The following is a 17,982-nucleotide window of genomic DNA, read 5'->3' as shown; positions in this document are numbered from 1 at the left end:
CTACAGCCTCTTGTCTTATCCTTCACTGCTTACATCTTTGCCCATTCCATATCACATACCAGTCTGTTTTCAACCTGATTCTCCGCCCAGACCGTGAAATCCGAGATCTGTCTAAACTATAACCTAACCTGACTTTAAAATAAAGACTTTAACCCTTCTTTCCTCATACCTCTGAAATCCAATCCATCTCCTTCCATGCACACTCATGCTCGTAAATTAAGTATAATGCTGATACATGGTGAAACAACGCTCTGGTGGTCGGTTTGCTGGTTTAATTCACCTCGGGGTATGAGCATGCGGTGCATTTGACCTGCGGTCGTTGCACGGTGGCGCTGGCAGCAGTCCACATACGCAGAAGCGTGTTGGTGCATGTCAGAGTACGGTGCAGCGAGTAAGTGTGCAGACGTTTTCAGACGTGCTTATGGTGACTGTGTGTTGAAAATGGCTCAGAGCACACATATTGATGACGTTACGAGGGGTAGAATATCAAGGCGACAGGAGGCTGGTCAAACACAGCAGGTCATAGCACGGGCCCTCCGTGTGTCACAAAGTGTGATCTCAAGATTATGGCAACGATTTTAGCAGGCAGGAAACGTGTCCAGGCGCTACAGTACGGGACGTCCACAGTGTACAACACCACAAGAAGACCGATATCTCACCACCAGTGCCCGCAGATGGCCACGGAGTACTGCAGGTAGCCTTGCTCGGGACCTTACCGCAGCCACTGGAACAGTTGTGTCCAGACACATAGTCTACAGACGACTGAACATACATGGTTTATTCACCTGGACACCTGCAAGGTGCATTCCACTGACCCCTGGTCACAGGAGGGCCCGTAAAGCCTGGTATCAAGAACACATTACATGGTCATTGGAACAGTGGTCGCAGGTTATGTTCACGAACGTGCACAGCTGTATTCTGAACAGTGATTCTCGCCGGGTTTTCATCTGGCGTGAACCAGGAACAAGATACCAACCCCTTAATGGCCTTGAAAGGGACCTGTATGGAGCTCGTGGTTTGATGGTGTGGGGTGGGATTATGACTGGTGCAGGTACACCCCTGCATGTCTTTGACAGAGGAACTGTATCAGGTCAGGTGTATTGGGACGTCATTTTGCACCAGTATGTCCGCCTTTTCAGTGTGCAGTAGGTCCCACCTTCCTCCTGATGGATGATAACGCACGGCCCCACCGAGCTGCCATCCTGGAGGAGTACCTTGAAACAGAAGGTATCAGGCGAATGGAATGGCCTGCCTGTTCTCCAGACCTAAACCCCATCGAGCACGTCTGGGATGCTCTCAGTCGACGTATCGCTGCACGTCTTCAAACCCCTACGACACTCCAGGAGCTCCGATAGGCACTGGTGCAAAAATGGGAGGCTATACCCCAGCAGCTGCTCAACGATCTGATCCATGGTACGCCAACCCGTTGTGCGGCCTGTGTACGTATGCATGGTGATCATATCCCATATTGATATCGGGGTACATGCGTAGGAAACAGTGGCGTTTTGTAGCACATGTGTTTCGGGACGGTTTTCTCAACTTATCACCGATACTGTGGACTTACAGACCTGTGTCGTGTGTGTTCCTTATGTGCCTATGCTATCAGCGCTAGTTTTGTGTAGTGCCACGTTGTGTGGCACTACATTCTGCAATTATCCTTAATTTATGAGCGTGAGTGTATATCCCTTCCCAGTACTCATTTACATCCTTTCTCAAGTCAGTTCCTATGCAATTCCAACTGCACCAAAATTCCTTACCTAGAAAATGCTGACCAGGTTTCCATCACTCCACAATCCTCATACGTCTCAACATCTCACACATCGTCCTATGATAAAGATTATTCATATTCACTCTTACAAATATATGTAATTATTTTAATAAAATGCTGAAGAGCGGCAATTCGACCATTTCTAATCCGTCCTTCTAGGGTGGAAACGTAAATAACAGATAAATGAAGGAAACAAAGTCTCTACTGAAGCACAGAATAGTGTTATGATGCCCTTTGTTCTTTTACTTTCTATGTTGCGTGTAACAGCATCTCTGTTATGATTACTTGTCTCCTGCTTTTTCATTATTATGTCTAACTGAAAAGCTGATATCACCTTATGTCTGACGCTGTACAGAGTTTGCCTTCACAGTATTACGTCATGGGCGCTGACGTGGCAGCACTGTATTAAGAGGCGCGGCTGTTTACAGGTGGAGGAAGCTACGCTCGCAGCTGAGTCCGTCCTTCACGGCGAGCCGCCTGAAGCCGATGTTCCTGCTGATGAAGGAGGTGTGTGACGACCTGGTGCGGGTGCTCAAGGACCACTCCAAGGCTGGCGGAGGTAGCTTCAGTAGCTGTGTAACCCTCACACCACAACTGTTTCTGTCTGAGATGTAGCCCAACTTTAACCCAAAGATCTACGTATCACCAAGTACACGTCCCCACAAACTGTTATCCAACTTAAACTCATATGCTCACTGAAGTGAACTCTAACTGGTGTGAATACAACTTGTCTTTATGATAAATGCGCGACTGAAGTAAAACAATTATCTGGCACTAATCAGAATTTCCACTTACCTTGCGTCTTGAAAACATTGTTGCAGAGTTGTCGAAAGCACAACAGCAAAGAGCAAGCAGGCAGCGGCTGAGCTAGATTTCTTTTTCTAAATATAATTTCCAAACTACACCACTGGCCACTAAAATTGCTACACCACTAGGATGACGTTCTACAGACGTGAAATTTAACCGACAAGAAGAAGATGCTGTGATATGCAAATGATTATCTTTTCAGAGCATTCACACGAGGTTGGCGCCGGTGGCGACACCTACAACGTGCCGACATGACGGAAGTTTCCAACCGATATCTCATACACAAACAGCAGTTGACCGGCGTTGCCTGGTGAAACGTTGTTGTGATGCCTCGTGTAAGGAGGAGAAAAGCGTACCATCACGTTTTCGACTTTCATAATTGTCGGACTGTAGCCTATCGCGATTGCGGTTTATCGTATCGCGACATTGCTGCTTGCGTTGGTCGAGATCCATTGACTCTTAGCAGAATATGGAATCGGTGGGTTCATAAGGGTAATACGGAACGCCGTGCTGGATCCCAACGGTCTCGTATCACTAGCAGTCGAGATGACAGGCATCTTATCCGCATGGCTGTAACGGATCGTGCAGCCAGGTCTCATTCCCTGAGTCAACAGATGGGGACGTTTGCAAGACAACAACCATCTGCACGAACAGTTCGACGACGTTTGCAGCAGCATGGACTATCAGCTCGGAGACCATGGCTGCGATTGTCCTTAGCGCTGCATCACAGACATGAGCGCCTGCGATGGTGTACTCAATGACGAACCTGGGGGCACGAATGGCAAAACGTCATTTTTTCGGACGAATCCAGGTTCTGTTTACACCATCATGATCGTCGCATCCGTGTTTGGTGACATCGCGGTGAACGCACATTGGACACGTGTATTCGTCATCGCCATACTGGCGTATCACCCGGCGTGATGGTATGGGGTGCCATTGGTTACACGTCTCGGTCACCTCTTGTTCGCATTGACGGCACTTTGAACAGTGGATGCTACATTTCAGATGTGTTACGACCCGTGGCTCTACCCTTCATTCGATTCCTGCGAAACCCTACATTTCAGCAGGATAATGCACGACCGCATGTTGCAGGTCCTGTACGGGCCTTTCTGGATACAGAAAATGTTCGACTAGTGCCCTGGCCAGCACATTCTCCAGATCTCTCACCAATTGAAAACATCTGGTCAATGGTGGCCGAGCAACTGGCTCGTCACAATATACCAGTCACTACTCTAGATGAACTGTGGTATCGTGTTGAAGCTGCATGGGCAGGTGTACCTGTACACTCCATCCAAGATCTGTTTGACTCAATGCCCAGGCGTATCAAGCCCGTTATTATGGCCAGAGGTGGTTGTTCTGGGTACTGATTTCTCAGGATCTACGCACCCAAATTGCGTGAAAATATAATCACATGTCAGTTCTAGCGTAATATATTTGTCCAATGAATACCCGTTTATAATCTGCATTTCTTCTTGGTGTAGCAATTTTAATGGCCAATAGTGTATATTCAAACTATTACATACCACATGGCGGAATGTGGTAAGGCGTAATGATAAGCAGTGGGATGGGGAGAGTAACGATTCCTATGAAATGATATTCCAAGACACCGATTTTAGAATGAAGTATGTATTCAAAATGACAGAGTAAAACTTCGCGTGAACACATAACACTGGTCTGAACAATACTATGCTTAACAAAGTGAACAATGATTTAAAAAAGGTACAATGTTAACAGAGAATTTCTACAAAAACAGTTTAATCGGTTAATATGTTAATCTATGACTCAGGGAGCTGGGGTGGTCTTTCTCTCAGCTCTGAACAAGGAAACAAATTTAACTAGATACCAATGATAATTTTCAGAAATTAGGTGCCCAGTGTTCCAGTGTTGCAGTCTTAACTCGACTTCTTGTCTTCAAAAAAAGTTACATTATTCAAAATTTATATACATCTCACCTTTCAATGTATACGCCATTCTTATCCTTGCCCTACTTTACAATAAATATTTCTTCATCTAACAGATACCATCACAAATCAACACAGTACTACTGAATACGTCATCAAAATGACATGACCACCAAACAACTGGTACAATTGTCAGTCTTTCCTCTCTTGTACGGTGAGCGCCTGCGCAAAGGTGGAATGTAAGGCTTTGACGTCACATCGACGACTTGGGCGCCAGAGACGGATTGCGGCCTTGGTCTGGAAACGTTGACACATATATGATTGGTTCGATAAATATTTGACCAATAGAATCCAATACGCTATAATGGATGGAAAATGCTGAAAATAAGTGAAAATAACGTCTGGTGTTGTAACGGCGGGGTTACTTTTGCTACCTCTACAAAAAGAGTCTACTCATCTTGTTGTAAATTTCTTCTTCTGCAGTCCGATACCCACGTCCTCCCTGTTAAAAACGAATGATGTTCTTCTACTGGACAAGCTGTAGTAGAACCAGTAGAATTATACGAATCCAACGGGTGCAACAAATGTTTTTCAGTATCAGGTTGGCTGAGCGATTAACTGAAAGGTAGTTTGCAAGTAAAAACTTCAAATATTGTTACTTATTTGACACAAAATACCACCAAGGCAGTGCTAATCCTAAGTTACAGTTTCGTCATTCACAGACAATTACACTCGACTCGTAACAGCCTGCTTTTCATAATGAACCAAACCCTTTACACAATGGAATAGTAAACAGATTTTCTGCGGCTGAATACTCGCTCAAATATTACACAGTTTGACCACTACGAATGTTCAGTTAGCTGGCACGCATTGTACGACACGACATGCGGATTTTTGTTGTTCAAAACTCACAGTTTACATATTAAGATCGGACTTCCCTGTGTTCGTCTTTTTCACACGTTCGCGTCCACTTTGCGATACTTCACGGTCATGTTTCATCCGTTATTCCGTAAAATTTTCGCCTCTGTTCACACATCCACGTTCGAACATGGCACAGCTGAGATCCTAACTGTACTTACGCTCCACAAAGCAATTCTCTTAGCTCATAAAATACGCGCGAACGTACTTTCGTCCGACTGACTGATATACATCGTAACCAATGAAATATTAGTACTAAACGGCGCAGTCCTGCATCTTTTACTTTTGACCAATCACAACTACGAAAGTTACTTTCGTCCTCAAGTTTCGCAAACCAGTGTGTAATAAGCAGCCCACCTTTCGTTGTAGTACAATGGCACTCTCGATGTTTTCACGTTCTAGCCACTTGCCAAACTGTGTTCCTTCTCTGTAAAAAGAATCATTCCATTCGGAGACCGACACAAGGCTAACTCGCATGCCGTTCACCACCAGACGCAGGACCAATGATCATCTTTAAAAAAAATATGGTTCAAATGGCTCTGAGCACTATGGGACTTAACATCTGTGGTCATCAGTCCCCTAGAACTTAGAACTACTTAAACCTAACTAACCTAAGGACATCACACACATCCATGCCCGAGGCAGGATTCGAACCTGCGACCGTAGCGGTCACGCGGTTCCAGACTGAAGCGCCTTTAACCGCACGGCCACACCGGCCGGCAATCATCTTTAAAGCACTCAATAGAACGACGCCAGGATGTTATAAAGAACGTGTCGTATAACGGCACAACAATTTATCAGTGATTATCAGTAGCACTATAGTGGTCGCTGATTATGTTTTTGTCCACAGGAGGATAAGATCGTTGGACGAAACGTAGAAATCCCACTTGATCTAATAAATGGCAACTCTCTTAAAGTCGATAAATGGAAGATAATGCCTATAAGAGAGGAAGAATCTGATAATAAGCGATTACATAATTAGTTGTGAACATCGTGAGCACGCCACATCGTGTAAGTATTTGGGGGGGGGGGGTCATACTATGTAGGTATTTTTGGGGGGGGGGGGCGGGGGGAGGAGGTGGTCATACTACACTGAAGCGCCAAAGAAATTGGTACTAGCATGCGTATTCAAATTTCTGCCTGATGTAAACAGGCAGAATACACTGCTGCGGTCGGCAACGCCTATACAAGACAAAAAGCGTCTGGCGCAGTTGTTAGATCGGTTACTGCTGCTACAATGGCAGGTTATCAAGATTTAAGTGAGTCTGGTGTTTTAGTCGGTGCACGAGCGATGGGACACAGCATCTCTGAGGTAGCGATGAAGTGGGAATTTTTCCGTATCACCATTTCAAGAGCGTACCGTGAATATCACGAATTCAGTAAAACATCAAATCTCCGACATTGCTGCGGCTGGAAAAAGATCCTTCAAGAAGGGGACCACCAACTCCTGAAGAGAATTGTTCAATGTGACAGAAGTGCAACCCTTCCGCAAATTGCTGCAGATACAATGCTGGGCCATCAACAGGAGTCAGTGTGCTAACCATTCAACGAAACATCATCGCTATGGGTTTTCAGAGCCGAAGGCCCACACGTGTACCCTTGATGACAGTACGACACAAAGCTTTACGCGTCGCTTGGTCGGACGAGTCTCGTTTCAAATTGTATCGAGCGGATGGACGTGTACGGGTTTGGAGATAACCTAACGAATTCATGGGCCCTGCATGCCAGCGGGGGACTGTTTAAGCTGGTGGAGAGTCTGTAATGGTGTGGGGTGTGTGCTGTTGGAGTGATATGGGAACCCTGGTACGGCTAGTTACGATTCTGACAGGTGAGACATACGTAAGCACCTGTCTGCTCACCTGCATCCATTCATGTCCATTGTGCATTCCGACGGACTTGTGCAACTCCAGCAGGACAATGCGACACCCCACACGTCCTGAATGTCTACAGAGTGGCTCCAGGAACACTTTTCTGAGTTCAAACACTTTCGCTGGCCACCAAACTCCCGAGACGTGAACATTATTGAGCATATCTGGGATGCCTTGCAACGTGCTGCTCAGAAGAGATCTCCACCCCCGCGTATTCTTACGGAGTTATGGGGAGCGGTGCAGGGTTCATGGAGTCAATTCCCTCTAGCACTACTTGAGACATTAGTCAAGCCTATACCATATCTTTTTGTGGCACGTCTGTGTGCTTGCGGGACCCTACACGATATTAGGTAGGCGTACTAGTATCTTTGACCCTTCATTGTAAGAAGAACGGGGACGGACATAAGTGCAGTATTAGGGCGGGAGAATGATAGGCTTAGATTTGTTGGCACTGTTCTGGAAAAATGGAGCGGATCTGAAAAAGAAATCGCATACAAGGCAAGACGCTAATAGCGACCAATTCTAGAGTACGTTAATATTGCTCCAGCGTTTGGAATCATTATCAAGTAGACGTGACAAGAGACACCGAACTAATTTAGAGACGTGCAGCCAGTGTCGTAACACGTCAGTGGAGCCTTTTTTTTATTTATTTATTTTATTTCAATCTATGTCTGCCCCTGCACTTTTCACCCTCTACAGCTCCCTATAGTACAATGGAGGTTATTCCCTGGCGTCTTAACACAAGTCGTATCACCCTGTCGTTTCCTCTAGTCAGTGTTTTCCAGATATTGCTTTCTTCTCCGATTCTGTGCAGAACCTTCTCACTCTTTATCTTATCAGGCTACCTAATTTTCAACATTTTTCTGTAGCATTACAACTCAAACGCTTCGATTCTCTTGTGTTTCGGTTTTCCCACAGTTTTTCCCACGGTCTATAATTCACTACTGTACAATGCTTTTCTCCAAATGTACATTCTCAGAAATTTCTTCTTCGACTTAAGGTCTGTGTTTGGTACCAGTAGATTTCTTTCGGCCAGGAATCCCTCTCTGACAGTGCTCATCTGCTTTTATATTCTGCCTGCTCCGTCCGTCGTAAGTTATTTTGCTTTCGAAGTAGCAGAATTTGTTAACTTCGCCTACTTCGCGATCACGTTTTGATGTTAAGTTTCCCACTATTCTTATTTTTGCTACGTCTCAGTACCTTTGTCTTTTTCCGGTTAATTCACAACCCATATTCTTTACTCATTAGACTGTTCATTCTATTCAACGGATCCTGTAATTCTTTCTCATTTTCACTAAGGACAGCACTGTCATCAGCGAACTTTATCATCGATATCCTCTCACCCTGAATTTTAATTCCGTTCTTGAGCCTTTATTTTATTTCCATCTTTGCTTCTTCGACGTATAGACTGAACAGTAGGGGCGAAAGACTGAATCCCTGTCTTATAGCTTTTAATCCGAGCACTTCGATCTTGGCCTTCTAGTCTTATTGGTACCCTTAGCTTACTCTACCTGTAGCTTACTCCTACTTTACTCAGGACTTCTAGTGTCTTTAAACACTTTACTCTGTCTAACGCTTTTTATAGGTCGACAAGCGTGTCTTGATTTCCCTTCAGTCTTTCTTCCATTATCAACAGCAAACTACCTCTGTGGTACATTTACCTTTCCTGAACCAAAACTAATCACCACCTAACTGATCCTCAGTTTTCTTCTCCATTCTTCTGTATAATTAATTTTGTCATCATCTTTAATGGGTGAACTGCTAAGCTCATTGTGCGATGGTTTTCGCATTTATCTGCCATTGATATATTTGGAATTTTGTGGAAGATATTTTTCAGACTGTCTGATAATGCATCTCCTGTCTCATAGGTTCTACGCTCCAATTTGAATAGAATTTCCCATGGAATGTTATCTATGCCTTCTGCCTTATTTGAGTCTTTTAGACTCTTTTTACATTCTAATACTAAATCACCTAAATTATCCATATCGATTCCAAATTCTTCTTGTATCATACACTCCTGGAAATGGAAAAAAGAACACATTGACACCGGTGTGTCAGACCCACCATACTTGCTCCGGACACAGCGAGAGGGCTGTACAAGCAATGATCCCACGCACGGCACAGCGGACACACCAGGAACCGCGGTGTTGGCCGTCGAATGGCGCTAGCTGCGCAACATTTGTGCACCGCCGCCGTCAGTGTCAGCCAGTTTGCCGTGGCATATGGAGCTCCATCGCAGTCTTTAACACTGGTAGCATGCCGCGACAGCGTGGACGTGAACCGTATGTGCAGTTGACGGACTTTGAGCGAGGGCGTATAGTGGGCATGCGGGAGGCCGGGTGGACGTACCGCCGAATTGCTCAACACGTGGGGCGTGAGGTCTCCACAGTACATCGATGTTGTCGCCAGTGGTCGGCGGAAGGTGCACGTGCCCGTCGACCTGGGACCGGACCGCAGCGACGCACGGATGCACGCCAAGACCGTAGGATCCTACGCCGTGCCGTAGGGGACCGCACCGCCACTTCCCAGCAAATTAGGGACACTGTTGCTCCTGGGGTATCGGCGAGGACCATTCGCAACCGTCTCCATGAAGCTGGGCTACGGTCCCGCACACCGTTAGGCCGTCTTCCGCTCACGCCCCAACATCGTGCAGCCCGCCTCCAGTGGTGTCGCGACAGGCGTGAATGGAGGGACGAATGGAGACGTGTCGTCTTCAGCGATGAGAGTCGCTTCTGCCTTGGTGCCAATGATGGTCGTATGCGTGTTTGGCGCCGTGCAGGTGAGCGCCACAATCAGGACTGCATACGACCGAGGCACACAGGGCCAACACCCGGCATCATGGTGTGGGGAGCGATCTCCTACACTGGCCGTACACCACTGGTGATCGTCGAGGGGACACTGAATAGTGCACGGTACATCCAAACCGTCATCGAACCCATCGTTCTACCATTCCTAGACCGGCAAGGGAACTTGCTGTTCCAACAGGACAAAGCACGTCCGCGTGTATCCCGTGCCACCCAACGTTCTCTAGAAGGTGTAAGTCAACTACCCTGGCCAGCAAGATCTCCGGATCTGTCCCCCATTGAGCATGTTTGGGACTGGATGAAGCGTCGTCTGACGCGGTCTGCACGTCCAGCACGAACGCTGGTCCAACTGAGGCGCCAGGTGGAAATGGCATGGCAAGCCGTTCCACAGGACTACATCCAGCATCTGTACGATCGTCTCCATGGGAGAATAGCAGCCTGCATTGCTGCGAAAGGTGGATATACACTGTACTAGTGCCGACATTGTGCATGCTCTGTTGCCTGTGTCTATGTGCCTGTGGTTCTGTCAGTGTGATCATGTGATGTATCTGACCCCAGGAATGTGTCAATAAAGTTTCCCCTTCCTGGGACAATGAATTCACGGTGTTCTTATTCCAATTTCCAGGAGTGTATCAGACAGTTCCGTCCCCTCGTATAGGTCTTTAGTGTACTCTTTCCACATATGCGCTCTCTCTTCTGCGTTTAACAGTGGAGATCCCATTACACTTTTAATGGTATCACGAGCCAGTACGAAGGTGTGAGAGAAATGTTCGAGGAACGTAAAAGAGAATCCTTGGATGAAGTGCGACACTGTTCTCACCAACCATGCATGCACGTCCGAAGGTACATTGTATGGTAATTCGGAATAGAATAGGCACTGCAATATCGTATTTATCTGCCGATACCGGGCCAGCGACTTTCAAGTAAAATGTCTCACTTGTACGGGAATATACACAATGAATGTACGAGTATAGTTTGTTGACGACATATGGAAGTTTGGATGTGCCTCCGAGCCATGCGGGGAGAGTCAAATGGCAGCCGGCGGCACGGTAGTACAGTGTGTTCGGTCAGAGGATTGGCTATCATCTGCAATTAAAAAAAAAAAAAAAGAACTGAGTGAACACGTTAGCGAAGAACCTGAACGGGTGTCATCGTACGTCTGTCCTGAACAAATTCAACGAACAATATTGAACAAAATTCACTTACCTCATCGACAGTTGGAATGTTAACGCAAGTCAAATATGTAATTACTGTTACATTGTAAATCGAAATTCTCTGTACAGTCTTCTCCAGAAATATTTTTCATTGTTCCTGAAATATCGATAGGAACTAAATATGTATTATACATTAAGGTGACAAGAGTCATGGGATAGTAATGTGCACTTATGCAAATGGCTGTAGTATAAAAGCGCAGTGCATTGGCGGATCTGCCTACGTGATAAATGCGAGGTTCCCAACACGATTATGGACGTGCGACGGAAATTAACTGACTCTGTGTGGTAGTTGGAGGTAGACACATGGGGCATTCCATTTTGGAAATCGTAAGGGAGTTCAATAATCCAGTATCCACTGTGTCAAGAATGTGCCGAGAATACAAAATTTTTGGCATTATCTCTCAACACGGACGATGTGGTAGGCGACATCCTTCACTTGATGATAGAGAGCAGCGGCTTTTGCGTAGGGTTGTCAATGCTAAAAACAACTGCATCAAAATCAACGTAGGACGTACGACGAACGTATCTGTTAGGACAGTGCGGCGAAATGAGGAGCTAATGGACTGTGGCAGTAGACGGCGGACGCGAATGTCTGCTAAGAGCACGACATGGAGGAGGAGATTAGTGTTTAACATCCCGTCAACAACGAGGTCATTAGAGACGGAACACAAGGTCGGATTAGGAAAGGTTGGAGGAAGAAAGCGGTCGTCTTCTTTCGAAGGAACCATCCCGACATTTGCGTTAGTCGATTTAGGGTAATCACAGAAGACCTAAATCAGGATGGCCGGACACGTTTGAATCGTCCTCCCGAATAACAGCACGACATCGCCTGCAGTGCCTCTTCCGAAGATGGACCCTAGACAACTGGAAAACGGTGGCCTGGTCAGATGAGTCCCGAGTGCAGCTGGTAAGAGCTGATGGTAGGGTTCGAGTGTGGCGCAGACTCCACGAAGCCATGGACCTAAGATGTCAACAAGGCCCTGTGCAAGCTGGTGGTGGCTCCATAATGGTGTGGGCTGTGTTTACGTGGAACGGCCGGCATCCGCTGCTCCAAGTGAACCGATCATTAAGGGGTCGTATTCGGCTACTTGGAGACCATTTGCTGCCTTTCATGGACTCCTTGTTCCCAAAAAAAGACGGATTTTTTGTGGATGACAATGCAGCATGTGACCAGGCAACAGTTGTTAGCGATTGATTTGAAGAACATGCTGGACAACTAGAGCGAATGATTTAGCCACCCAGAACGCCCGATATGAATCTCATAGGACATTTATGGGAAACAATCGAGAGGTCAGTTCCTGCACAAAATCCAGTTCCGGCAACACTTTCGCAATTGTGGACAGCTATAGAGGAGGAGTGGCTCAGTATTTCTACAGTGGACTTCCAACGACTTGTTGAATCCACGCCACGTCGTGTTACTGCACTACGCCGGTCAAAAGACGATCCGCCTAAATATTAGGAGGTATCTCATGGCTTTTGTCAACTCAATGTTATGTGTAATTTTCGTTCAAAGCAATTTTACAGATTATTAATGCATCGGCTTGGATGCCCAGGAATAGTACAGAGACGTTACGTCTATGTACTTTTGCAGACATACCTCAGGATTCACGTTCTACAAACGTCCTCTGCACATATCCCGCTGTTTCTCAACCCACACGCCACTCAGAATACTCACCAATAAAAAGACATCCGTAGGTTCTGGTGTCTTGTCCGTAACGCTCTATAAAATTAAAACTTTTTTCTTTGTTCTTGATTTCCACCTCTCGAAACAGTTGTCCTAAAATTTATGCATGATGCTCAATGCTGCGTTTAGAAAGAGACCGAAACACTTTATGCTAGTATCACAGTAACGAGACACGATAGCGGAAAACATTTCTGGTCTCGTTCACTAGAGAAACGACACTCATTTTGCGCAAATAACAAAAGCGTGGTTACACTTAGATTAATCTGATATTAAAAAATGGGCAGAGATCGATTCCTGGTAAAGAAATAAGTGTTATTTTTTTGTATAATTTAATGTAAGTGTAAATGCCGTGTGGCTAGGGCCTCCCGTCGGGTGAACCGGTCGCCTGGTGCAAGTCATTTGAGTTGACGCCGCTTCGGCGACTTGCGGATCTCCGACCCAGCCGGGAATCGAACCCGGGCCCGTTAGTACGATAGTCCGTCACGCTGACCACGCAGCTACCTGGGGAGGACATAATTTAATGACTCCTTCAAAAAACCCTGCAAGATATCAGTTTAGTCGTTGTTGTGGCGTAACAAGACAGCTACGCCACACTGAAGTAGCCGAAAGGCACGCGTAATCTCAAGTAGGCTAGATAGAGGTCTGAAACAGGATACTTATTAATGTTATAAAGAAAAGTATGTAGCTGCTGGAATACTTAACTTTTAATCCTTGTTGTATACATCGTTCTTGATGAGACATTTCATACGATAACTATCAAACTATGTAAGGCTAATGGCGCCTTGCTAGGTCGTAGCCATGGACTTAGCTGAAGGCTATTCTAACTGTCTGCTCGGCTAATGAGCGATGCTTCGTCAGTGTAGTCGCTAGCAAAGTCGTCGTACAACTGGGGCGAGTGCTATTCCGTATCTCCAGACCTGCCTTGTGGTGGCGCTCGGTCTGCGATCTCACAGTGGCGACACGCGGGTCCGACATGTACTAAATGGACCGCGGCCGATTTAAGCTACCACCTAGCAAGCGTGGTGTCTGGCGGTGACACCACAGTCGTACCAGTGAAGAATAATTTATTTGACTTCGCAAAATCCCCATTTGCACTGTAATAGCCTCCCCATTTAATGAGTATTATTCCTACAATGTAAATCATCAAGTTACGAAATGATATTGAATCAGGAAAATCCGGTGAATGGGGGGAGCAATTCAAAGACCAGTTGATGCATTTTACACATTCTGCCTGCCACTGTGTTGTCCCGTAGAATCTTCTATGTTCGATAGTCTTGGCCCATTTCTGATCAACTTTTGTTTTAGACGAACCAATAACGATTCATAACAACGATGCGTTGAGGTTCTGCTTTTGTCCTAGTAACCAAACACGTTTAAAACGTCGATATTTCGGAAAGCTGCGTGTATCATCTTTGTGCCCAACAGGACAGTTATTTTCAGAACTCCCAGAAGTTGTGGTTGGAGCCAAGTGTGCGGCTATGAATAAAAGTTTCACTCAATGACACGGATATGATCACAATGTTGTTCAGAGTATATCGTTAAATTGTACTTCCATATACCGCTCTGACTTTTGACCGAAGCACAGTCTTTTCCATGATCACATTTTCGCGTATCGGGTAACGTACCTGATCACCTGAGACGTCTACGATTCAGCTGTCTTAGGAGCAGTTGGTTTCCTACCTCCTCTGACGATATCATGAACTGTTTCTAGAGTGGTGACTTTAACTGCTCAGATCGTACTTGCTTCAAGCTTTTCTAATCGTGCAACAGCGTTTAAAATAATTAAACCAGATCTGAATAAATAATTTTAAATGTCAATAAAGAGTTCACATGTACAGTACGTTGCGTAATTCGGTTTTGATAACATTATGAAACGTGCGCTTCCCTATTTCATATACAATACATCAGACTAGGCATATCACATAGCTGCCAATTGACAGTTACACGTCGTATCTGTTCGGGTTATATGCACTGATGGGGAGGTGTTCCTTCTTTCGCAGCTGGCTGGGTGAGTCACTGTAATAATAATTATATACTAATACCTTCAGCTGCTGACGCGCGTTGATATATATCAACAGGGACAGCTGAAAACGTGTGCCGCGACCGGGACTCGAACCCGGGAGCTCCTGCTTACATGGTAGATTCTCTATCCATCTGAGCCACCGAGTGCACAGAGGATAGTGCGACTGCAGGAACTAACACGCGCACGCCTCCCGCGAGGCCTACAGTCTCACCTTGTATGTAGAGCTCGGGTAATATGTGTGCATCCGCACAGAAGAGGAAGGTCATGGGCGGTATTGCCAGAACTATATACTTATATGGATATGGTGTCTGTTCTTTCGGAACAGACACTCTTACGGGACTTGGTAAGAATGTTTTCCACGAGTAATGAGTGTGCTGGGGTGGGACACTACGAATGTAGTGTGTGGACATAGAAGGTGAGAATGTGGGTCTTGCGGGAAGCGTGCGTGAGATAGTCCCTGCAGTCGCGTTATCCTCTGTCCCCTCGGTGGCTCAGATGCATAGAGCGTCTGCCATATAAGCCGGAAATCCCGGGTTCGAGTCCTGGTCGGGGCACACATTTTCACCTGTCCCCGTTGATATATGTCAAAGACCGTCAGCGGCTGAAGGTATTAATATATAATTATAATTTGGTTCTAGACGGCTGCAGATCCATATAAGTATATAAGTCAGTTTAAGGTCGAAAGAAGGCGAGGGATTACTCCCTCCAACAGGGCTGTGTGCCTAGGAATATATTACAACTATCAAAGAAACCTTTGTCTTGTACAAAGATTTGCTTTACTGTTTTATCTTCTGATATAGGCAGTTATTTTATATTAAAAACTGCTTTAATAAATGAATTTGAAATAAGGTGGTGGTGGTGATAACACTAAAGAAAACGATATGGATCATGATGATAATGATGAAATGCGACACTGATGATGATGATATTGTTGGCGTTAAAGCTGATGATACTGACAGTTACTATGAATCATTACATTACATACTTGCTGAGTCTAAATGTTGTTGTCGCCTAGATATCCAGAATCTTTTTCAAGTTGTTTTCCTTATTATTATTATTATTATTATTATTATTAGAGTACAAAATTCAATTGCATTTTAATCTTTTTTATACTGGGCAACAGAATTGTAAAATATGTACGATTAGATGTTAGAAAACGTCTAATGTTCATAAAACTGAACAGATAACATGAATCCTTTTTAAAAAATAGAAATTATTCAGCACCTATCCATCATAGCGCCCATCTTATAGACCCCATTTGGTTATCTGTCGCAACAATATAACTACCCCTATTTGTCCACGGATTGCTCGGACAGTGCAATGTTGACGTGGTTTCTCCGTTACAGGTGCCACGGGCTTTTCTGTTTCAGATGGTGTGGAGGCCCACGAGATATGTTTGCGATACACGACTGACGTAGTGACTTCTTGTGCGCTGGGGATCAAAGGGGGCGCCCTCAGTGACCAAAAATCCGAAATGCTGGAGATGTTCAACTTGATTCTGGAGCCCAACACCAACAGCGCCATCAGATTCATGATAGCCTATGTCTGCCCTCGCTTGGCGTCTCTTCTCCGCCTAAGGTACGACTGCTCATTCAAACACGAAGTCATAAAAGTGTTAGTTCTGTTTATTGTTAGTACTAGTACCGGAAGTCTGTCCAAAGCAATACGTAAACTTTGAAATTGTTTTCCTTCTTGGCCGTATAAAAAGTAGCACAGTGGTAAATACTTATTGTGGTACACTTTCATTAAGCTTTTATCGTCGTAAAAAATGAATACATGACTTAACTCTGTTGACTGGAGTTCACATTATCCAGTAGAGGAGGCACCGAATTCAGCGTAAACATGGGTTGCTTATAGCGCCATGCTGTTTATGTCGGTAATATTTTTATTGAGGTAAAATTGAACTTCAGTTGACACTTCGACTCTTTTCCATATAAGGTAAGATCGGTATGTATCCTGGAAAAATGTAGGGACACGCGAGGCAATACTGACCCCACGAATTCTCTTAGAAGATAGCTTGAGAAAAGGCAAATCTATATTTATAGCGTTTGTAGACTTAGACAAAGCTTTTGACAGTGTTGACTGTGATACTCTGAAATTCTGAAGGTGTCAGGGGTAAAATACATGGAGCAAAAGGCTATTTACAACTTGTGCAGAGACCAAACGGTAGTTATAAGAGTTAAGGAGCATGAAAAGGAAGCAGTGGTTGCGAAGGGAGTGAGACAGGGTTGTAGCCTATCCCAAATGCCATTCAATCTGTACGTTGAGAAAGCAGTATAGGAAATCAAAGAAAAATTCGGAGTAGAAAGAGAAGAAATAAAAACTTTAAGGTTTGCTCATGACATTGTAATTCTATATGTGAAATGGATACAAGTTTTCGCATGTAATGTTTCCCATACACGTGTCTGTGGGACATTCATAAGCAGGGACATTCTTCACATGCTCGTACTGGGACTTTGCTCAACACTTCCGATAATTTCTTCCTGTTCTTGCAAAGTTTGTTGAGGTGCACGCTCGGACGAAAAATCCCTACTTGGAAGCGAGGCTGTTGCCCGCAAAGTGATAAACACTTCGGTAAACGCCCTGCGGTCAGGTAATCGTCGAGTCGGAAAGCGCCTGTGGTATTCCTCTCTCGCAGCGGTAGCACTACCGTCGCAGAAGCCATAAACATACACCATATCTGCGTATTCCTCATTACTGTAGACGTGTGGCATTGTTAGCAGCGCTTGTACGAACACAGTTAACACCATACACCACACATCTAACCGATCCGTCGCCGGTACATTACACAACACGGCTTACACGGCACAACTGCGCGAACAACTGGTTATTGTACTACGTACTGCGTACGTCACATGACCATAAAGCGTGGTAGGTTGCATAGCGTAAACATGGCATGTACCCGTGCATTGTTTGCAAGTAAATGGCGTTACGGTACAATTGTATTGCGTATACGTTCACGTTGTGCACATCAATTTTGCATAATTAATGTTCA

General features: G+C 45.2%; 1 protein-coding gene across 1 annotated transcript in view; it reads left to right on the top strand.

Annotated features, from left to right (window-relative positions):
• The window catches only part of LOC126412657 (probable cytochrome P450 6a20), a 121,285-nt gene that overhangs the window by 69,478 nt on the left and 33,825 nt on the right, over positions 1-17,982 (top strand). Inside the window, exons 4-5 of the mRNA XM_050082360.1 lie at positions 2,197-2,327; positions 16,358-16,565. Of these exons, the coding sequence (XP_049938317.1) occupies positions 2,197-2,327; positions 16,358-16,565 (339 nt within the window). The remainder of the gene's footprint in view (positions 1-2,196; positions 2,328-16,357; positions 16,566-17,982) is intronic.

Source organism: Schistocerca serialis, chromosome 7 (genome assembly GCF_023864345.2).
Source record: "Schistocerca serialis cubense isolate TAMUIC-IGC-003099 chromosome 7, iqSchSeri2.2, whole genome shotgun sequence".
Lineage (NCBI taxonomy): Eukaryota > Metazoa > Arthropoda > Insecta > Orthoptera > Acrididae > Schistocerca > Schistocerca serialis.
This window is presented reverse-complemented; position numbering and strand designations above follow the sequence as displayed.